Source organism: Myotis daubentonii, chromosome 1 (genome assembly GCF_963259705.1).
Source record: "Myotis daubentonii chromosome 1, mMyoDau2.1, whole genome shotgun sequence".
NCBI lineage: Eukaryota > Metazoa > Chordata > Mammalia > Chiroptera > Vespertilionidae > Myotis > Myotis daubentonii.
In genome coordinates, this window is record NC_081840.1 from 57,358,161 (window position 1) to 57,381,427 (window position 23,267).

Sequence of the window (23,267 nt, forward strand, 5' to 3'; positions counted from 1 at the left end):
CCCGCCCTCCCCTCTTCCCCCTTCCCTCTGGGATTCATCAGTTTGTTCCATGTTTCCATGCCTGTGGTTTCCGCTCCTGCATTGAGCATCTGCCCCTTGGTGGTCAGTGCATGTCATAGCTACTGGTCCGATGGTCAAATGGTTGGCTGGTAGGCCAATCACTTAGGCTTTTATATATATAGATTATTTCACATCTTCCCATCCATACACATGATATATATCTACTTGAATTTATATTTTCTTTTATGTCCTTTAATAGAACTTAATAATTTTTTTCATATAAAATGTGCTTCTCTTTTGTAAAGTTTATTCATAAATATTTTTGGTATCTACAAGGTCATCTTTCCCACAATTATACTGTCTGATTGATTAGTGCAATTGATATTTGCATACTGATCTTGTATCTTATAACTTTGAAATTTGAACAGTTCCAGTGTACACATTATCTGTGTTGCCTGTAACAATAAGATTGTCTATTACTGGTAAACAAGAGTTTATTTCTTTTCAATCTTCATTTCCCCCTTTCCCTCTTTTCTTTATTGCATTAGCTAGGTCCTTCAGAGCAAAATTAAATAGAAGTAGTAATAGAAGGCCTCCTTCTCTTATTCTTTGCCTCAAAGAAAATGCTTCTAATAATTCACCATTAATTGTGAGGTTTGCTCTGTGTAGGTAGGCACATATAAAACCAAAGTTGAAGAAGGAAAATTAAATATATGAAAAATTCAATATGAGACACATGTTAACTTTTATTTTTTGGATCAGGTAGAAATCAATATAATATTCAACGGAAGACTAAATATTTAGAAACAGCCTAGATATCTAGGGGAAAACAACTCACAATGAACCCTAAATAAGTATTAATTCAAGCTGATTTCTTGAATTTAGAGGAAACTCCAGTAAAGATCACAAAAAAGAATCATGGAGAATTATGTAGGCTATGTTTCAGAGTATATTATAAATGTTTTGAAAGTGTTTTAGGACCCAGGATTTATTATGGCTGGAGAAACTAGGGACAGCTTAGAAATTAGCCCTAGCAAGAGAGAAGTGGATGGTTTTAAAGCTCTATACATTTTTAAAATCCTCACCCAAGGACATTTTCACAGATTTTTAGAGAGAGATGAAAGAAAGAGAAAGAGAGCGAGAGTGAGAGCGAGAGAAACAGAGAGAGAGAGAGAGAGAAACATCGATGTGATAGAGAAACATTGATTGGTTGCCTTCTACATGGCTGGGGATCAAAACCTAGGTATGTGACCTGACCAGAAATTGAACCCACAACCTTTTGGTGTATGGGACGATGCTCCTACGAACTAAGCCACACCAACCAATACTGAATCTATACGTTTTTGGTGGTAACTTTTTCTTGCACTTTTACAGAGGCCTTAGTCATTTTGTAAAGTAATTAAGTGATCATCACCTAGACTTTTCCCTCCTTGGCTCATTTTCTGACTCTTAATTTACTTAGGTCCCTACTGATCTGTCATTTGGTAATCTCTGACTTCTCCAAGTCATCTTCTGGGTCCCTTATTTAGGCCTGTCTCCCATCTCCCTTTAATTCAGAATGTCCTAAACTACAGAAATTCTGAGTGGGGGGGGGGAAGAAGGGGGTGTTCCATAGTCAAATGAATTTGGGAATTATGGTGTCAATCAAAATTCAGCAGCTTACTTTACTGCAAGACTTCTAGAGCCCTCAGTATTCATATAAGCATTGTGAATCTCTAAAAGAGAAATAAAGCTTGCAATGTTTTCCTGTATAGATGTGGTTGTGAACAAAAGCCAACTCTGCCTTTGTGTCCTGGATCATGCTGTGACCTTTAACTACCCTTACTGTCCTATGTAAGTGTACCAAAGCCTTCTGGGTGATGTTTGTCTGTGTTCCATACAATGTAGCCACACATATTTTTGTTAGTAACTGCCAGAATGGCATAACAACTGAGTTAAATATCAAACTGGTGATAGAACCAATTATAAACCATCATCTATCATAAGACCGCCAGGAGATATGGCTTCTGGTGCATTCTGCATTCGTTGTCCCTTTGTCTTGTCCATCATCAGTACTTGAATTATATTATAAAAAATGTACTGTAACAGGGATCTGGTAGTGGGGAATAATTTGCATAGAACTGTTGGGTCATCTGTCTGCTCCAACCCTACATTCCTGTATATAAATTAGCCTATAATAAATTCTGTTATATTTTGCTAGTGGCATGGTGCATGGATTCGTGCACATTGAAAGGAAATTAGAAGAAATATTTTAATATCACTATTCGCCCTTTCTCTATAATAGAAGTGTTAGAGATGAAAAAAAATTAGTAAAATGTATATGAAAATAGTATATACATTGTCTAATAAATAAATAACATATAAAAACAACAAAGACATGATGTAAAAACAACATTGATGGGGGTAATGGGGAGATAAGGACACATATGTAATACCTTAATTAATAAAGAAAGAAAGAAATATATATATATTTACAACATTGATAACAACAATGACTGATAAATTGATTAAACTTATTCAAATATCTCCCTGTATACCACATTAAGAGTAAAAGCACTTTCAGAGTGCTTGGCTAATTTCCCTTGTGATGAAGTATTTAGAACTTTAACATCACACACTCTTCAAACTCGAGATAAAGCAACATATAACTGACCATGTCCAAAAATGGGTTCAGGCAGGAATATTCCTAGTCTGTCTAGAGTTTGTCCTTGTGATTTCTTAATAGTCATTGCAAATGCTGGCATCACGGGAAACTGTCTTCGAATTAATTTAAATGGGAGGCCAGTGTTAGATGGGGACAAATATCACACATGCGCAAGTCAACATTTATTTTTAAATTGCCAGTGCATGTCATATGTACTGGCCAGTTGGTCAGTCGGACGGTCAGACGGATGTACGGTCGGTCACTTAGCCTTTTATATATACAGATAGAGTTGTCTGCATTGTTCTTCAGTCTGAAAATACCTCCTCACTGCAGTGGCCATCACACCTTTGCCCCACTGTTGGACATGACTCAATTAATTGATCATGGAACCCTTTCCAAATAATATGTAATGACATATCATATAAACAAGTGCATTAATCTTCAAATAAAAACTTCCAAGTTCTTCAGTAAACTTTTCCTTAGTGGAAGACAATTTATATGCTATCTCACTACTAGATTGTAAATGCTTTGAGGGCAATTTCTTCTATTTTCTTGAAATATTACCTGATCTCATCTATATATATATTAAAACTCTGGGGTTCTCTTACGTCCTGGGATGAGCACATTGGGCACCATTCAAGGGTTGCATGGAAGATTCTTGCTAATTAATCTAATTTAGTTTTCATGATCTTTCTACTACACCTCAATTCAATTACTTTGGATGCTTTATTCAAGGCTTTGAGCTAGGCACTGCTGAGTTAAAAAAAGAAAAAATGAGCCCTGACCGGTTTGGCTCAGTGGATGGAGCGTTGGCCTGCGGACTGAGAGGTCCCAGGTTCGATTCCGGTCAAGGGCATGTACCTTGGTTGCCGGCATATCCCCAGTGGGGAGTGTGCAGGAGGCAGCTGATTGATGTTTCTCTCTCATTGATGTTTCTGACTCTCTATCCCTCTCCCTTCCTCTCTGTAAAAAATCAATAAAATATATTTTAAAAAAATGAGTAAGATCTAGTTACACCTCCCAGGGCCTGTATAGAAGCAATAAGACAAGTACATGACCCAAAGCACAAGTTAAATGCTAAACAAGAGGTACAAACCATCTTAGGATTCAGTGGAAAAATAATAACAATTGGACAGTTGGGTGGGAGAGGGGACAGGTGAGAAGAATCAGAAACATGGAGGATGTATTATTTGGGATAAGCCTTAGATTAAAAAAAAAAAGGAGACAGAGAATATTGGAATAGTGTTACAGGCAGAGGGCATAGCATATAGAAGGCACGAAGGTAGAAAGAGTGGCAAGTTCACCTGGCTGTTTGGCAAGAGTGTATGGAGTACACAGGATGAGTTGTAGATTGGCGATGACCACAGCATGGATAATAAAAATGGAACGAATCGCTTAAATGCCAGTATGAATTATGTTAATGCTGTCCCTAGGGAGCCACTGAAGAATTTTTTATGGGAAGGGTGATGTGGGGACCACCTGCTCCTCTCCCATCATTTGTTCTGTCTCCTGAGCTCCAGGTCCTTTGTCCAGCACAGCAACATCTGGAAACTTCAGCCAATGAATCAAACTTCCGGTCTATCAGGTACCGCATCTTGGAGAGCTGTCCAAAGTACAACAGAAATCCGGGCCCTAGATTGTCTAGTCAATGCGCACCCGCTCTGTGTAGAACACTACCGCGTGCCAGAATGTTGAGAAGAGGGTGTTCAAGATGCAGAATACAGATAAGAGGTCATTGGTAGGTTTAATGAGAATACTTTGGGGAGTTATGATTTCAGGGTATTAAAGAGGAAACCAAGCCGATAAGAAAAAAAGGATGTGTACAGATAGCAAATTCTAAGCAGTGAGCCAGGAGAATAGACCGTAGCTAGTCAGATCTCCAGGCAGCCCAGGACTAAAATCGGTACTGGTGTGCAATGAAGGGCGAAGCCCAAACAACTGGAGGTTAGTTCGAGGTCACCCCCCAGGCCTTACAAGCACTATCCTCCTGGTGTAATGATGGAAGAACTGGACCCTCCAGGCTGTTGATATGGGCTTGGGAGGTTATGTGTGTTTCATGGTTTAATGTTTTCTGTGACTTAGACTTAGAGGTCACCCAGGGAGATGGAAGTACCCTTGGTGTGGAGAGAGCTTGAAGGTTTGAGAACGCTGGTGCCTGCTGGGGAAGCAATGAAGGGGACAGAGCAAAGCTTTGGTGTTTTGCTGTGGTCGCGGCGGGCTCTCACCGGGCTGCCGGCCTGGCGCAGCGATCGACCTGACGCGGAGGATACCTAAGGACAGGACGCTCTTAGCCGGGTTTCTTCGCACCGCAGGGCCTCCCGGTCCCGGCGCGCAGGGTGGGGCGCGGGAGTCGGCCGGGCGCTGCGAGAGCTGGTTTCGCCCTCCGTCTGGCAGGTGCGCCCCGGAAAGGGGAAGGCGGGACGCGGGGGAGGGGGTGCCCGCCATGCCAACCCTGCAGCTTCCCGCCGCCGCCTCCAGCCCGCCGCCCCCGCGGCACTGCTGTCCGCAGCCTCAGTGAGGAGGAAGCAGGGGCGGCGGCGGCAGAGGCGGAGGCACCGCCCTCTTGGCCCGCGTCCCGACCTGGCGGCCTCCGCAGGACCCATGGCGGATTCCTCGCCGGCGCTGTCCCTGCGGGAAGGCAGCCCCCGCGCGCCCCGGCCCGCGGCCCTCTCGCCGCCGCCCCTGCGCTCGGGCCCGGAGCCCGAGGAGGCCGAGCTGTCGCTGAGCCTGGCCCGCACCAAGACCCGCTCCTATGGCAGCACCGCCAGCGTGCGGGCGCCGCTGTGCGCCGGCGTCATTGAGCGCCATGTGGAGCACCGCGTCCGCGCGGACGACACGCTGCAGGGCATCGCGCTCAAGTACGGAGTCACGGTGAGCAGGGCTGGCCGCGGGGCCGAGGGCAGGGATGGGGCGGGGGAAGGGGGGGGAGGGGGGCGGCTCAGGGCGGGGCGTGCGAGTATTGGGGGTCGAGGAGGCAGCCATCTGTGCCCTGGAGGTTCTGCCTCCGTGCGCTCTGCTGGAGACAGAAATGGTCGCCAAAGCTGGTCCGGTAGCCAGAGGGGCGGGCCAGGTCGATGCATCGAGTTCCCGGTGCCCTGCCCAGACCAGATCTGTCGCGTGAGGCAGGCCAAAGAGGACTGGGTTTTGGCATCACCCGGAGCTACGTTCAACCGATTTCCAGTTCTGTTCCTATCACCACCTATATAGTTACTCAAAGCCAAACTGACGTGTGGACGTGGGCAGGGAATTCTGTGTCAGCATGCACTGTGATGAGCCAGGAATAGTAGTTGTTCCCGCAGGATGTTCTGGTTCGATCGATTATGCTTCTTTATTTAGAAGTGAAATGACACCCCTGCGCTCACTGGCAACTGCGAACGTGACACCTGTCGCTAGGCAGCAGCCAAGAACGGTGGTCTAGGTGAGCCGGAGAGCTGTGTTTATTAGAAATTTATAAGTGTGTGTGCCTTGGGCATATTGCGTTACACCTCTGGGAAGAACATGGAAACCTGAGGGAACATATTGTTTCATTAAAATTACTTATAATTAACTCTGAGCTACGTGATGGCCTTTGTGCATTTGAGTTCTGTATCAGTTTTCAGTGTTCTTTCCTGAAGCACCTTAGACAGCGAGGGGAAGAAAGGTGATCTTATCTATATCTGTCTCTTAAAGTGAAACTCTTTCTGGCCCTTCACCAGTGATAGAGACTGAGTAATGTGCATGCTGCACATGCAGGTTGGTATATGTTTTCCTAACAGGTCCTTCTATCATTTAAACATTTTGAGAGCAGGGATCTTGCTGTGCAGGCGTACACTGACATCATGCCATAGATAGTCCCGTTCTTCCCTCAGAAGGAGTTTCTAAAGGTGAGCTTAGAACTACAGTTCTTATGTGCATTAGTGAGAACTGGTTTGGGTCAAAGCCAGAGGAAAGCAGAGTTGGCAAATAACAGTAGCTCTTTTGCTGAATGTCTGCTGTGTGCCAGGCATTGCATTTGTCCTGTTCCATCTTGTTTGATTTTCCAAATAAGCCTCGAGATAGTTGTAATTAATCTCCTTTATACAGATGAGAAGATGGATGAGGGGTAAGGATGTTTTCCAAGTATGCTTATTCCAGGAGGCCAGCTTGAACCCGCACAGTGATAAAGCATTTGCTTTTCTCTAGATATTATTTCCAATTTCCATCCATATGTTTATCCTAGACTTATCAAGAGCTCTCTTATCATCTTGGTTGCTGAAGAAGGAAAGTCTTTTTGTCTGGTCTCTGTGGGTCATACCTACTAGGCCAGGGTGACTGCACCTAGGAACCCATGGTATCCAGAGAAATGGTATTTCCCTGGCCACTGCCCACATCAGTCTCTCTGTAACCACTGCCCTCCATGATTTCCCTTAACTTGCTTAGAGGTTCAAAACATCTCACTGCAGGTCTCCACCTTGGACCAAATACCTTCTAAAAATAACCTCTGTTTTGCACTAATATAGATCCTGTTACTCATAACCTTATCACTGCTTTCTTTTAGTGTAAATCAGATTTTTCATTAGTTTTAGAAAGCCAATTTTAAGATGTTAAGCTGAAGTATGATGAATTGGGAACTATATAATCTATGGCCATAATAGTCTTTTACAGGATTTCTCAACTGCACCACTATTGATATTATAGACTGGATAATTCTTTGTTTGGGGTAGGGGGGCGGGAGGATTGTCCATGCATTGTAGGATGTTTTTGCAGCATCTTTGACCTCTGCCTATACATGCTGGTAGAAGCCCCACCCCCATTCAGACATGGACAAATGTTCCCTGGGGAGAAACTCACTCTTGGTTGAGAACCACTGGTTTATTACATATATATCATTTACTTTGGGCCCTGAACTATAAAGCTGATGATGTTTTTAGAGGCTCTTCCACTAGTTATGTAGAACCAATAAAAGCATGAATCCTGTAACAGTAAAGTGATATCCTTGCTTTAATTAAAATCTGCAGATATTAACTGGATTTACTCATTGTAAATTAAGATTTTTCAGTGGAAGCTAAAAAGGTAGAAAGGTTTTCTTCTTTCCATGACTGAGCAGAAGGAATTTGAATAAGTTTCTAATATTGACTACCAGGATCATCAATATATTTAAGCTATTGTTTAAAGGAGTAGGTAATGCAATGTTGGAGATTTAGAGACCCAAGGCAGTGCACCTGGAAATTAAGAGTGAGTCCAGGTAAACTTAGACTTGAACATCCCATGTTTGCCAAAAGCAGAGCACAGCTCTGCAATCTTACTTAGTGGAGCAGGGACTCTGAGGGAAGACTTTCTGCTGATGACAGCTCCCCCGCCACCCGGCTGGGAGTCCAAGCTGGACCTCAGTCCCTCCGTGGTAAAAGATATTTTAGGTAGAAGGAGATTCTCGGGGCACATACTCTGACAAGGAGTGAAGATGGAGACCTCGTTACTAGTCCTGGGTTACTAGGGGGAGCAACCTGGAAGCTGGCTATCTGAAGTGAAACACAGTCAGTGGCTAGTAGCAGTGTACCAGTATATCCCATGATGTGGAGATAGATGTGTTCCTCAAACTTCCTGCATAGGAGAATGCCTTGGGACAGGGTACAAATAAAGGATTCTAGCTGACCTTGAACTTACTGGATCAGATTATCCAGAAAAGGGACCCAGGAATCTTCATGTTTTTTTTTTTATGCACGGCTTCTTTGCTTGTTCCCAAAGCACTGTCCTTTCTTGGGGCTTTTGCACTTGCTGTTCCATCTGTTTGGAACATTCTTTTCCTGAGAGCTGCATGCAGGGACCGTTCATGGCTGTGTGGCCTGTGCAGTCATACAGGGCCTCATGCTTAGAAGAGCCCTATGCTTACAAGAGCCCTGCATTTGGTTTAATGCTCTGCTGTTGCCATCTTGAAATTTTTAATAATTTGTGAACAAGCACCCCACACTTGCACTTTTCACTGAGCCCTACAAATCATGTAGCTACTCACTCCTTCACTGCCTTCAAGTCTTTGCTTAAATATCTCCTCCAGGAGGCCTTCCTGACTACTCTCTGTCAACTTGCAGCCCTCTTCCCCTTCCTGCCCTGCTTTTACAAACAGTATTTATCATTCATCTAATTTTTCTTTTTTTTCCAGCTTCTATCTTTCTGGTGATACATTAGTGAATAAATAAATATCCATGCCCTCATGGAGGTTATATTTTAGTCAGTGGAGACAGTAAGTAAACAAAATACGTTATATGTCAGGTATTGATAAGCAAAATGAAAACAATTAAGCAGGGAAAGGACATAGGTGGCTGCAATGTAAAATTAGTATGGTCATGAAGACCTCACTGAGAAGGAGGTGATGGAGGGAGCCATGCAGATATCTGCGAAGAACATTCTAGGCAAAAGAAACAGTGAGTGGTGCAAAGGCCCCGAAGTGGGAACATAATCGACAAGTTTGGACCAGATCACTTAGGGCCATTGTAAGAACTTTGCTTTTTCCCTCCCCTCTGAATGAGTTGGGAAGCATTGGCGGAGTTTGAACAGAAGAGTCTCATGATCTCACTTATGCATTAAAAGGGTCACTCTGGCTGCTGCTTTGAGACTAGGCAGGCAGGGGGTGGCGGGGGTTGGTGAGGGTAATGGAGGTGGTGGGGTGAGTGCCAAGGCAGGGAGACCAGAGAGGATGGAGGCTTTGCGTAATGTAGGTCAGAGCATAGTAGCTTGAACCAAAGCAGTACAGAGGAAGTGGTGAAAATGATTGGGTTCTAGGTGATTTGTTGACATGCTATACATTTTCTGCTTACTAGTTTACTGTTTCATTTGAGTATCTCTTCCATAGAGATGGACCATGGGATTCAGGAAGCTTCTCTATAGGAAATAAGAATGTGGACGTTTGAGAACCTGGCCAGGTCTGACACCCGATGGACTTCAGTTCTTCTGCCAGTGACTTAGGAAATATCTGATTGATTGATTGCTTGATTGATTGATTTCAGAGAGGAAGGGAGAGGGAGATAGAGATAGAAACATCAATTATGAGAGATAATCATTGATCGACTGCCTCCTGCACGCCCCCTACTGGGGCTCGAGCCTGCAACCTGAGCATGTGCCCTTGAGTGGAATCGAACCCGGGACCCTCCAGTCCACAGGCCGACGTTTAATCCACTGAGCCAAACCAGCTGGGGCGACTTAGGAAATATCTTAATGACTCTTTCCACCATCCCTTTTAGTCATTCATAGATATTAATAACTAACATTCATTATTTTTTGAGCTACTTTTATTGAGTCTGGTTTGTTTGAGGCTCTGTGCTAGTATGCTGGGGCTACAAGATAATATATGCTGCCCTCTTTAAAAAAAATGTTTTAATTGATTTTTAGAGATAGAGGAAGGGAGAGCAATAGAGAGAGAGAAACAATGAGAGAGAAACATCATCAATTGGCTACTTCCTACAGGACCCCTACTAGGGATTGTGCCTGAAACCCTGGCATGTGCCCTGACCAGGAATCGAACCATGACCTCTTGGTTCCTAGGTTGACGCTCAACCACTGAGCCACACTGGCTGGGCATGCTGTCCTCTTTTTATGCATAGTGAGTTTATCAGCTATTGCTTTCCATCAGCCTCTAGCTTTGTGAGATGCCAGGTTGCTTATGTGATTTATTTCTGTATATTCTGTGTCTAGCCTGAGTCTGGAACATGGTGGGCCCTCCACATATGGGTGGGTTTAATTCACAGGAAAGCCTGACTGGTATGAAGTCACTTGCCCTGGAGTTGAACAGATCCTTAAAGCTGGGGCCCAGCCTGAATGAGAGGTGCAGCCTGCTTGACTTGAATTGCTGCAGCTGGTACTTGGTGCTTCTTTCCTCCCCTGTCCCCAGCATTGGGTCTTTATATTGAGTTAAATATACTAGTAGATTTAGGTGAGAGTATCTTTACCAGAGCAAGAGGTAGTAAGAAAGCGGGTCTGGGAAACTTAAACTCTTAGAGCTGAGTTGAGAAATTATTAAAGGTCAGATCTCAGCCATGAGCTTGCTTGGGCTGGAATTTCCCTGGCTACTCTTACCTCCATTGAGACAGTAAGGCCCCTGCCTAACCTAGTAACTAGATTTAGCTATGGCTCTTGCGGTGACCCTACTCCTCTTAGTGGGACGCAAGCCTCTGGAGGAAAGTTACCAGCTTCAGGCAGCCACTGTGAACTCTTCATTTGAAATCTGCAAAAAACGTTCAGAGAACAGAATAGAAACTGAAAGTGGGTAGGAGGCGGGGGGGGGGGGGGGGGGGGTGGTGTTATTTGCATAAACCCTTTCTTCATCTCTTTGCTTTCCCTTGGCAACAGGCCTGTGCTGTCCCTTCTCCAGAGGCCACATTGCCCGCAGTTACGTCCTGTGGTCCTGTCTCTTTCATTACCAGCGTTTCTCTTTCCCTTCCAATGAGCTGCTAAGCCCAGTCACTTAACACTTCCCCTAGCAAGAAGTCGCCTTGCTGAGAAAAGGTGAACTGACTGTCATTTTAGGGGGAACAAGTGTTAGGAGTTAGAAATGTAAATGTGTGTAAATCTTTCCAGTTTAGCCCCTGCTGCTGTTGGAAATTGTCGACGCTCGCTGGTCAAAGGGAAGAGAACCATAAATAAATAGTGCCACTTGTAGTGAGAGGTATGGTAAAGTAGCCTTTAATACTTTGGGGTTTTAATAGAGTCTCATGTATTCTTTCTTTTTTTTTTTTTTAACAGCTTTATTGAGGAATAATATACATAGCACAAAAGTCACCCATCCTAAGTGTACAATTCAAGGACTTCTAGTAAACTTACAGAGTTGCGCAACCACCACCACCAGAATCCAATTTTAGAACAGTTCCATCGCCCTGGAGAGATCCCTGTGCCCATTGCCCTTACTCCCTGTTCCCTTCTCCAGCCTTAGGCAACCACAAATCTACTTTCTAACCTATAGATTTGCCTTTCCTGGAAATCCTATATAATAAAAGCCTAATATGCAGATTGTCCCCTCTACTGGGAGTTCGACCGGGAGTTTGACCAGGAGTTTGACCAGGGGATGGGGCTGGCAGGTGGCCAGGGGAAGGGAGGCGCCACTGGCCGGCAGCTGCTAGGAACCCTACCTGTGCATGAATTTTGTGCACTGGGCCTCTAGTTTCATCCAAATGGAATGTCATATGTTCTGAGATATGTGTGGAAAAGAAATAAATCTTTTCCCCCATTAGTACATGGCAGTGGAAGAGTCTGGTTGCCACCAAAACCTAGAACTTAACAGGGGACATTGGAGTGGGGTGAATACAGCACTTACTAGAAAATGATCTAGAGAGAATCCTATAATAGGTAAGTCTTTTCTGTAAAATGGTAATGAAATGAGAACTGTATATATATATATATGAAAATATTCTGCAAGCCACACAGTGTTATGTCAATGTTAGTTATTATGTACTAGAGGGCTGGTGCATGAAATTCGTTCACGGGTAGGATCCCTAGTCCTGGCCAGTGATCAGGGCTGATTGGGGCCTTCCTTCCCCAGCTGCTATCTGCTGGCCAGGGCCTTCCTTCGGTCTGCGCCACCCCTTGGTGGTCAGCGCATGTCATAGCCACTGGCCAAACACCTGGTAGGTGGAACCTCTGAGGGGACATTTTCCATATTAGCCTTTTATTATATAGGACTAGAGGCCCGGTGCACAAAAATTTGTGCACTCGGGGGGGGGGGGGTTCCTCAGCCCGGCCTGTTCCCTCTCGCAGTCTGGGACCCCTCGGGAGATAACGACCTGCTGGCTTAGGCCTGCTCCTGGGTGGCAGAGGGCAGGCCCAATCCCTAGGTGCAGCCCCTGGTCGGGCTCAGAGCAGGGCTGATTGGAGAGTTGGGGCACCGCCCCTGTCATGCATAGAGCAGGGCAGATCAGGAGGTTGTAATGCCATCCTCAGTCACACTCAGGGTAGGGCCGATTGAGGGGTTGGAGCACCGCCCCCAGTCACACTCAAGGCAGGGTCAATGGGGAGGTTGCGGCGCCACCCCCTGTCACGCACAGAGTAGGGCCAATCCGGGGGTTGGGGTGCTGCCCCCTGTCACGCACAGAGCAGGGCCCATCAGAGGGGTTGGGGCTCCATACCCTGTCACGCACAGAGCAGGGTCAATCAGGGGGTTGAGGAGCTCCCCCCTGTCATGCACAGAGCAGGGCCGATCAGGGGGTTGAGGAGCTCCACCCTGTCACTCACAGAGTAGGGCAGATAGGGGAGTTGGGGCACCGCCCCCTGTCACACACAGAGTAGGGTGGATCAGGGGGTTGGGGCGCTGCCACTCTCACACTCAGGGCAGGGCCGATGGGGAGGTTATGGCTCTCCCCCGTCACACACAGAGCAGGGCCCGTGGCGGGGGGTTGGGGCACCACACCCTGTCACACACAGAGCCGCAGGGCGATCAGGGGGTTGGGGAGCTCCCCCCTATCAGGCACAGAGCAGGGCTGATCAGGGGGTTGGGGTGCCTTCCCCTGTCACGAACAGAGCAGGGTGGATAGGGAGGTTGTGGCCCCGCCCCCTGTCACACACAGAGCCGCAGGGTGATCAGAGGGTTTGGGTGCTGCCCCCTGTCATGCTGATCCCGGTGCCGGTGCTGGGAGGCCTCTCGGCTCCACTGATCCCAGTGCTGGGAGGCCTCGAGGCTCTGCTAATCCCGGTGCTGGGAGGCATATTACCCTTTTAATATATAGGATAGAGGCCTGGTGCATGGGTGGGGGCCTGTTCATTTGCCCTGAAGGGTGTCCTGGATCAGGGTGGGGGTCCCCACTGGGGTGCCTGGCCAGCCTGGGTGAGGGGATGATGGCTGTTTGCAGCTGGTCACACACCCTTCAGGGTGGGGTCCCCACTGGGGTTCCTGGCCAGTCTCGGTGAGGGGCTGAGGGCTGTTTTCAGGCTGGTGGATGACTGACACTCCCAGCTGCTCCTTTTTTTTTTATTTCTTTTTTTTTTTTTTTTATTCTGGGCCAGCTTTAGCTTTGAGGCTTGGCTCCAGCTCTTAGGGCTCCTCTGCTGAAAGCAGGTATCTGGTTTGTTTGGGTTCTATAATCGAAACACTGTATCAACTCCAGCTCTGAGATCCTGGCTGGCTGAAAGCAGGTTTCTGGGGTTTGTTTAGCTTCTATATTTGTTACAATGTTTCAAACTGCAAGCTCAGAGACCGGCAAGGCAGTGGAGGAACGTTGGAGTCCTCCGTCACTGAAGCAAGCAAGCCTCATGTTCGCTTCCGGCTGCCTGGCTGCCGGCCGCCATCTTGGCTGGCATTTAATTTGCACATCTCGCTGATTAGCCAATGGGAAGGGTAGCAGTCGTACGCTAATTACCATGTTTCTCTTTTATTAGATAGGATACTTAAATATCTTTAGAAGGGTGTGTTTTTTTAAAAATTGTTTTTATTGATTTTAGAGAGAGGATGGGAGAGGAAGAAAGAGAGAGAAACATCATTGATGAGAGTGAATTATTGATCGGCTCCCCTCCTGCACACCCCACACTGGGGATCAAGCTGCAACCCGGGCATGTACCCTGACCGGTTATTGAACCATGACCTCCTTGTTCAGCGGCTGACACTCAATCATTGAGTCATATGGGCCGGGCAAGGGTGTGTCCTTTTTAAGGAATGGAGAGTGTTAACCTAAAAATAAAAGGCCTTGTAAAATGAGAGGCAACATGCATTTATTGAGATAAAAAAGGATAACTATTTGGGAAACATTAATTCAAGCAGAAGCTAAAATAATACTCCAATTAGGAGACAAAGGCATTTGTGAGAATGGGAAGGGGAACAATGATATCAACAGAAGCAAGACATTTTCATTGGTGCAGGTAACATACTGATATTAATTCTAAACAATGTTTTAAATTTTTAGTCCAATAGTCATAATAACTGCTTTCTTGTTATCTTTGCAAACAGTGTTTTGGGAAGCAATGTTGCTTTAGGCTCAGTCCAAAGGTTATTTTGCCCTGTTTTGAACATTCCAAGGTTTGAGCATAAGACATGCATAGCAGTTTAGCTGGTATGGCAGCTCCAGCTCCATTTTATTTATTTTTACTTATTTAAAAAAATTTTTTGTTAATCCTCACCAAAGGATATTTTTCCATTGATTTTTAGAGAGAGTAGAAGAGAGAAAGACAGAGAGAAACATCCATGTGAGAGAAACACATCGATTGATTACCTTCTGCATGAGCCCTGGCCAGGGCCCGGGCAGGGAGAAGCTTGCAACCAAGGTTTGTGCCCTTGACCGGAATCGACCTGGGACCCCTTGGTCCACAGGCCGACGCTCTATCCACTGAGCCAAACTGGTTAGGGCGCCAGCTCCATTTTAAAGTGGTTCCATTTATATTATTACTGTTAAAGAGGAAGGAAAACATTTTGAAATTTGCATTCACTGTTAGGCAGGCAGCCTGATGACACTGGCCAGAGTTGCCTTTGGGGAGAGTTCTTGGCCATGCTCGGCAGCTGCCCTCGAGCTACCTTTTGTGGGGGAAGTTCTGTGATTCCCCCCATAGTAAATTCACCTTTAGAGAAGGCATTTACAGGAGTCATTCTAAATAAATTGTTAAGGTGTTGATGGTACTTGATCTACCTAATTTCATCGTGGTTGACCTTGTGGCCACCCTGTTAGCTCTTAATTATTCTGTAATCTGTATCTTAGTGACTAGACAGTAAACTTGGTTGAGTCATACTATTCAATCCTGACTAGAAAAGAGTTTTGAAATGAAAGCATTGGATTGCTATCCTTCTCCCTTACTCATTTGCCCCCAAGAAACAGAGGGTAGCTCTGGGTCACCTGGAAAAGGTCACACTTTCTATTCTCAGCATTCATTGGGTATTAGAAAATGCTAAACAGGTAAGATTGAGATAGCTGTAGAGTTTTCCAGGTCTTCCATGGATTGGATCATGATGCTTCTTCATTTTATGTGAGGTGAAATTCCCAGAACATTAGGCCCATTTAGGCTCAGATAAAAGTATGAAATATTCCTAAAACATCACTGCATTGTTTGGGATTATTTAGTCTCTTGTCAGTGCTACTGCAGTTTCCTCCATAACTGGGCATCCCTGATTCCACTGATGCCAATCCATTTTCCGCAAAGTGATCTTTAACTGTAATCAAATAATTTCTGTCATTCCCTTCCTTCATCGTACAATGGCTTCCCATCACTTTTAAAATAAAACCCAAATGCCTTACCTTGGCACCCACAAGCTATGAAAGAGTTTGAGGTTGTAGAAACCTGTATTAAATTCTCACTTCTTCATCTGCCAGTTGTATTATGACTCCATGGGACATAACCTCTATGAACTTTGTAACCTTTATTAGTAAAGTGGAGATTCAAATAGTCTATAGGACATAAAAAAAAATGAGACACTGTATGTAAAGTACTCTCTCCCTCTTCTCCTTACCTGTCCCACTTCTGCCCATTCTTCAAGGTCCATTTAATGTCAAAAGAATCAATATCAGAACCCCATCTTCTCTGTGAGGCCTTTCTGAATGACCACAGCCCCAGCCTACACCATTCTTCCAAATTCTCATCATACTTATCTCTGTGCCACCTCCTGCATCCATTATGTTGACCAAATACAATTCAAGAGACACAGGAAGCACTAAAATAACACATAATCTTACCTAATAATAGACAAACATGCAAATTGATCATACCTTCGCTATGCCTACCAGCCAATCGGATGAGTATGTAAATTAACCAAACAAAGATGGCGGTTAATTTGCATGTGTAGGCGCCCAGCAGCGATTGGAGCCTGCAATCAGAGCTGAGAGGTCCCCTGCCCAGGCCTAATGCCTTGAGGAGTTAGGCCTGGGCAGGGGCTGAGTGGGCTATGGCGGGGAGCAGGGGCGGAGCTGGCGATGGTGGGGAGCAGGAGCAGAGCCTGTGATGGCGGGGAGCTGGGGGTCCCCTGCCCAGGCCTAATGCCTAGGCCACAGGCGTTAGGCCTGGGCAGGGGAAGAGCCAGCGATCACAGGGAGCAGGGGTGGAGCCAGTGATGGTGGGGAGCAGGGGTAGAGCAGGAAATCGCGGGGAGCAGGGAGGGAGCCGGCGATGGCATGGAACAGGGAGGGAGCAGGTGATCACAGGGAGCTGGGCAGGGGTGGAGCCAGCGATCGCGGGGATCAGGGGCAGAGCCAGCGATCACATGGAGCAAGGGTGGAGCCCACGATTGTAGGAGCTGGGGGGCCCCTGCCTGGCCTAATGACTCAGCCTGAGGTGTTAGGCCTGGGCAGGGGCAGAGCGGGCGATTGGGGGGGCAGGGGTCAAGCGACAATTAATATGAACTACAGAGGAAACACCTTTTCTGACTGCTCATTGGCTAAGCTCCCTGTATGCCACTGGTAATATTCTTAGTAACTTGGGTAATAAGAATCCAATAAGGTGATCTAGGGTTTTTTACCTCACTCCTGGAGAAAAAAAGGAAGGTCCACTGCTGGAGGGCTAAGAAATGTCATATCCTGCCCTAGCCTGTTTGGCTCAGTGGATAATGTCTCAGCCTGCCCACTGCAGGGTCTGGGTTCAATTCTGACCTAGGTTTCAGGCTCCTCCCTGGCACGGGCTCAGGTCAGGGCTCATGCAGGAGGCAACCAATCAAAGTGTTCCTCTCACTTTGATGTTTCTCTCTGTCTTTCCCTTTCTCTTCCACATTCTCTAAAAATCAATGGAAACATATCTTCAGGTGAGGATAAAAAAAGAAAGAAAGAAAGAAATGTCATAGCCTATGAAAGACACATCTTGAAAATGCCTAAAAAAAGTTGTCAGTTTTTCATGGTGAAGGGACTGGAGTCTGTGTTGATGAAAAAACCTTGCTGGCTGCGGTGGCAGGCAGTGGCTGCAGCAGCGGGGTGATGGGGCTGGTGCCTTCCCCTGATCAGCCCAGTTGCCTCCCACAAAGGGAGGTCAGACTGTGGCTTAGGCCCGCTCCCCAAGGGGAGCAGGGAGCAGGGAGTAGGACATCCCCTGAGGGCTCTCAGTATGTGATAGGGGGCAGGCTGGGCTGAGGGACCCCCCCCTCCAGTGCACAAATTTTTGTGCACCGGGCCTCTAGTCCTATGTAATAAAACTTTAATATGTAAATCGACCAAATGGCAGAACCACCAGTCTCTATGATGCGCACTGACCACCAGGGGGCAGACGCTTAATGCAGGAGCTGCCCCCTGGTGGTCACTGTGCTCCCACAGGGGGAGCGCTGCTCAGCCAGAAGCCGGGCTCACGGCTGGTGAGTAAAAAGGTGGTGGCAGGAGCCTCTCCTGCCTCCATGGCAGGGCTATGGACCCCTCAGGGAACGGGCCTAACCTGGCAGTCAGACATCCCCTGAGGGGTCCTGGACTGCAAGAGGGCGCAGGCCGGGCTGAGGGACCCACCCGTGCACAAATGTTGTGCACCAGGCCTCTAGTAGATCATAAAAAGTCAGATAATAGAAATGTTAAAATAAGAATGGAATTTATTAAATAAGTGCTGAAAATTCTGTATGTTTTTTTAACTTCAGGGATTTAAAACTGTTTGGTAAAAGCTGCCTTGTAGGGCAATTCATATAGTGGGGGGAAATTAGTCTTTTCAGCTTTAAAATTGAGAGACAGAATTTCCTGACATCTCTTGAAATAACTGTGGGTATCTGGGGAGGTGGCAAAGCCAGAATTAAGAGTCTCAAACCCAGATAAAGCATTGTACACATTTTGCTCATGGATACTTTTGTTTTACTTTTTTTAAAAAACATTTTTATTAATTTCAGACAGGAAGGGAGAGGGAGAGAGAGATAGAAACATCAATGATGAGAGGGAATCATTGATCGGCTGCCTCCTGCACACCCCCTACTGGGGATTGAGCCCACAACTCACGCATGTGCCCTTGACTGGAATCGAACCCAGGACCCTTCAGTCCACAGGCTGATGCTCTATCCACTGAGCAAAACCAGCTAGGGCTATTTTACTTTTTAAATTTTATTTTTATTTTATGGATATCTTTAGTTCTGTGTTGCATAATAAGCCGTATTTCTGGGGGTGTATTTATATGTCACTCTGTGTTTCCTTTTTTATATTTTAGATGGAACAGATTAAAAGGGCAAATAAACTGTTTACCAATGATTGCATATTTCTGAAGAAAACTTTGAACATCCCAGTTATTTCAGAGAAGCCTTTGCTGTTTAATGGACTTAACTCGATTGATTCTCCAGAAAGTGAAACTGCCCATGGCCTTTTTTCTCACGAAGAAGGGCTGGTAGCAGTTGTGGAAGACCCGCCTTCTCCCAGTCCCCTGGCATCTCCTGTTCAGCCAGTGCCGCCCGAGGAAGTGTCAGCCAGAGATTTCCTGCAGAGACTCGACTTGCAGATTAAGTTATCAACACAGGCAGCCAGGAAACTAAAAGAAGAGAGCAGGTAAAAATATGCTGGTAAAATGTCAGACTGAATAAATTACTCTTAAGATGTTTACACTTGGTAAATTTTTATTTTTTTGCTTTAAAAATCTATGTTTTAATTCCAGAAAGGCATTTTTAATATATGAAAGATAAACAGTCATTGTATTCTGTATAAGGCTTGATCTGTTGTAATGCTTTGTCTGTGAGTTATTATAAAAGCTAGAGGCCCGGTGCACGAAATTCATGCATTGGAGGTGGGGGGGCCCTCAGCCTGGCCTGCACCCTCTTGCAGTCCAGCGGGAGCCCTCGGGGGATGTCCAATTGCCGGCTTACGACCCCCCTAAGGGAGCAGGCCTAAGCCATCAGTTGGACATCCCTCTCACAGTCCAGGACTCCTCGCTCCTTACCGTCCATCTGCTCACTGCTCCTTACTGCTCAGCTCACTGCTCCTTAGTGCTGCCGTGGAGGCAGGAGAGGCTCCCGCCACTGCCGCTGCGCTCGGTAGTTGTGAGCCTGGCTTTTGGCTGAGGGGCGCTCCCCCTGTGAGAGTGCTTTGACCACCAGGGGGCAGCTCCTGCATTGAGTGTCTGTCCCCTGGTGGTCAGTGCATATCATAGCGACTGACCAGTCGTTCTGGTCGTTCTGCTGTAACGGTTGCTTAGGCTTTTATTATATAGACTAGAGGCCTGGTGCACAAAAATTTGTGCACTTGGGGGGTCCCTCAGCCCAGCCTGTGCCCTCTTGCAGTCTGGGACCCCTTGGGGGATGACCACCTGCTGGCTTAGGCCTGCTCCCCGGGGGATTGGGCCTAAGCTGGCAGTCAGACATCCCTCTGGCAGCCCGGCAGCCCTCGGGGGATGTCCACTTGCCAGCGGGGAGCAGGCCTAAGCTGCAGTCGGACATCCTTAGCACTGCTGAAGAAGCGGGAGAGGCTCCCACCACCACTGCTGTGCTGGCAGCTGTCAGCCTGGCTTGTGGCTGACCAGAGCTCCCCCGTGGGAGTGCACTGACCACCAGGGGGCAGCACCTGCATTGAGCATCTGCCCCCTGGTGGTCAGTGTGTGTCATAGTGACCAGTCATTCCCAGTCGTTCTGCTGTTAGGGTCAGTTTGCATATTACCCTTGTATTATATAGGATAGAGGCCTGGTGCACGGGTGGGGGCCGGCTGGTTTGCCCTGAAGGGTATTCTGGATCAGGGTGGTGGTCCCATTGGGGTGCCTGGCCAGCCTGGGTGAGGGGCTGATAGCTGTTTGCAGCTGGTCACACCCCCTTCAGGGTGGGGGGGTCCTGCTGGGGTGCCTGGCCAGCCTGGGTGAGGGGCTGATGGCCATTTTCAGTCTGGCCATGCCCCCTGGCGACCCAAGCTCCCAGCCTCTCCTTTTTTTCTTTTCTTTTTTTATTTTCCAGTGCCTCCTTGAGTGGAGGCCATGGCAGGCTGGAAGCAGGTATCTGGGATATATTTATCTTCTATAATTGAAACTTTGTAGCCTTGAGTGGAGTCCAGGGCCGGCCAGGGCAGGCGGGAAGCTTGGCTTCCTCCATCGCCGGGGGCAGCCCAAGCCTCCTGCTTGCTCCAGTTCTGTGGCCACCACCATCTTAGTTGGATTAATTTGCATACTCGCTCCTGATTGGCTGGTGGGCGTAGCTTGTGGGTGTAGTGGAGTGGTAGAGTGACAGAGTGATGGTTAATTTGCATCTTTCTCTTTTATTAGTGTAGGTTTGCTTCTTTGCTTAGTAGCATAACTTGTCCAGCTAGGAATTCTGGGCAGCAGCCAAGTGGACACATGTAGTTGACACCTCCAAAGGAAGCAGTACCCTAGAGAATACTTTGTAAAATACTGATCCTTATAAAATTTGCCAAAGACATTGTCCATTGTTTGCTTCCAGATGTTTCTTACATTGCTCGTGTGAGTCTTCTTTTTTGTTCTTTAATTTGGTACTATGGCAAACCTTTCTCTCTCCTGTAGAATTAGTTTCCTTCTTCCTTCCTGATTCCAAGAAGGGCAACCTTTCCTCTTTACCCTTATCAGAAAGGTTGCAACTGAAATTGATGCTCAGTTCAACCACTATAATATTTCTTATGGTTAATATATTTGTAGCCATCTTTTCTTTAGTCCTGATTTTTTATTTCTATTTTATTCATCTTATTATATTTATCCCCTTTGTCATAGGCATTTCAAATCCTTTTGAGAAAGAAGTGACATATTAAAAATATAAACAGATATAAATGAGAATATAATTAATTTATAATTTAATATAAATTTTATTACTTTATGCAAATGTAATATAATATAAATAAATGTAAATATATAGCAAGTACTATTATTTTTTCCAATAACCGAGACACCAATAAAATTGAATCAGTAAGGTACACCTCAATGAGTATTTGTATTGCATACAACTTTTAATGCATGAACAATATTATAATTTGATAACACCTGCACTTCTTTGTCAAGTGGATATTAAGTTGTATGATAAATATATGTGTTAGTTTTCTGAATACAGTTTTTAAACACTAGTTTATGCTATATTCCTTTTTTTTTCCTTTCCAGAGATGAAGATAATCCCTATGCAACTTCACTCTATCATAGCTAGATGATGCTATTGCACCTGGATTGAGAGATAATTGAATCATAAGGAAACCAACAACTGAAGATTCAAAAGCACCTCTTCTGGGTTCTCAGAGTGTACATCTTTAAATCACAATTAAGCAGTTCCATTGCAGCTGCACTGAAGTGATTGGTTCCCTCTGGCTTTCTATAATTTTAAGTCTGCATCATGGCATGATAACAAAAGCTCATTACTTTTGTAGGTGCTGGTAGTTTTTAAACTTGCTTTTGTAAATACTAGTTGACATAAAGCATCAAAAACTACTTACATCAGGGGTCCTCAAACTACGGCCTGCGGGCCACATGAAAATACAAATATTGTATTTGTTCCCGTTTTGTTTTTTTACTTCAAAATAAGATATGTGCAGTGTGCATAGGAATTTGTTCATAGTTTTTTTTTTAAACTATAGTCCGGCCCTCCAACGGTCTGAGGGACAGTGAACTGGCCCCCTGTTTAAAAAGTTTGAGGACCCCTGACTTACATAGTCAAGCTAAAAACATTGGTTTATCTCTTGAGAATTCCTAATTATGTGAAAAACATGGTTGCTGTTTGAGTGATGCGGACATTGCTATGTGTTTATAATTAAGTGCTATATATATATTTCAATATGTATTACATATTCTGTATTAATAGAGAGAACCAAATTTTGTCTGCTATTTTGTACAAGTAAGCTACCAAAGTCTGAAAAAATAAACTATGTTTTTACATTTGAGTCTCCAATTTTTTTTAACAAATGAGAAAATTTTTATTTTAAGTTATATTTTTGAAGTAGTGACAGCTTTTCCTCTACTTTTATGGTTTTTTATTATTTTAATTGCAATTTTGAAAAGTTTCAGTAACCTAAAAGCAAATCAATTGCAGTTACTAGTAACCTATGCGCTCTCATAATATTTGACTTAATGTGTGTCACATATAGTGAGAACATGGAATATGATCAATAGAAGAAAAAAGCAATACCATGGCCTGACACATTGATGACTTTTAGTTTAAATTTCATTGATTAGTCACTTTATAGAGTGTTTTGTAGTCACTGAATGAAGGGTTCAGTTTTTATAATTTCAATTGTTTTACTTTAATTATACGTATAGATTACAGCAGGAAACCTTAAGCAATACATTCTTTACAGTTAAATATGTTTTTGTCTCAATTTCTATTCAAATGCTGGGTTAAATAAATCTTTAAGCTTTCACAAAATTCTTCATATTTATTCCTTCCCAACATCCCAAAAGGGATCTGCTTTTTGAGGGACAAAAAGGACCTTTCTTTCTTATCTCCCCCCCCCCCCTTCTCCTTCCTGACTTTCTTCTCCATCTTGCTCCTCTAGGTCTTCCTTCCATTAAGCACGAAACTGTGCCCTTAAGTGCCAATGCATCAGAGCTCACCGAACCAGAGTTGCATGTGTCCAACCTGTGAGGCATGAATGGGAAATGGTAGCTGTTTGTCCTTGTCTTGATTTTCTTGTTTGTTCACAATGTACATAATCCCTTGTGTGTTTATTGTTATTTATTTATTTTTTTAGAGAGAGAAGGGAGAGGGAGAGAGAGATAGAAACATTCACGAGAAAGAAACATTGATCAGCTGCCTCCTGCACGCACCCCCACCTGGGGACTGAGCCTGCAGCCTGGGCATGTGCCCTGACTGGGAATTGAACCAGTGACCTCTTGGTGTCTGGGATGATGCTCAACCAG

The 23,267-nt window shown here is 45.4% G+C and overlaps 1 protein-coding gene across 3 annotated transcripts; it reads left to right on the plus strand.

The window, feature by feature from the left end:
* Positions 1–4,970: 4,970 nt before the first annotated feature.
* Positions 4,971–22,286, plus strand: LYSMD2 (LysM domain containing 2). 3 transcript variants are annotated; one of them, XM_059701299.1, is made up of 4 exons: positions 5,379–5,515; positions 5,981–6,062; positions 18,656–18,987; positions 21,522–22,286. In XM_059701299.1, the coding sequence occupies exons 3-4, from the start codon at positions 18,656–18,658 to the stop codon at positions 21,562–21,564; spliced, it is 375 nt and encodes a 124-aa protein (XP_059557282.1). In that variant the 5' UTR covers positions 5,379–5,515; positions 5,981–6,062; the 3' UTR covers positions 21,565–22,286. The 3 variants fall into 3 exon arrangements, with proteins under 3 accessions (XP_059557265.1, XP_059557282.1, XP_059557275.1); XM_059701282.1 differs by lacking the exon at positions 5,981–6,062 and having other exon boundaries at positions 4,971–5,515; XM_059701292.1 differs by lacking the exons at positions 5,379–5,515; positions 5,981–6,062 and adding an exon at positions 14,721–14,836.
* The last annotated feature ends 981 nt before the right edge of the window (positions 22,287–23,267 follow it).

Bases quoted from the DNA above. Each gene is read 5' to 3' on its own strand.
- LYSMD2 (XM_059701282.1), top strand. From the start codon at position 5,246: ATGGCGGATTCCTCGCCGGCGCTGTCCCTGCGGGAAGGCAGCCCCCGC. The intron at 5,516-18,655 runs GTGAGCAGGGCT...TTTATATTTTAG, and splicing joins CGCTCAAGTACGGAGTCACG to ATGGAACAGATTAAAAGGGC. The intron at 18,988-21,521 runs GTAAAAATATGC...TTTCCTTTCCAG, and splicing joins AAACTAAAAGAAGAGAGCAG to AGATGAAGATAATCCCTATG.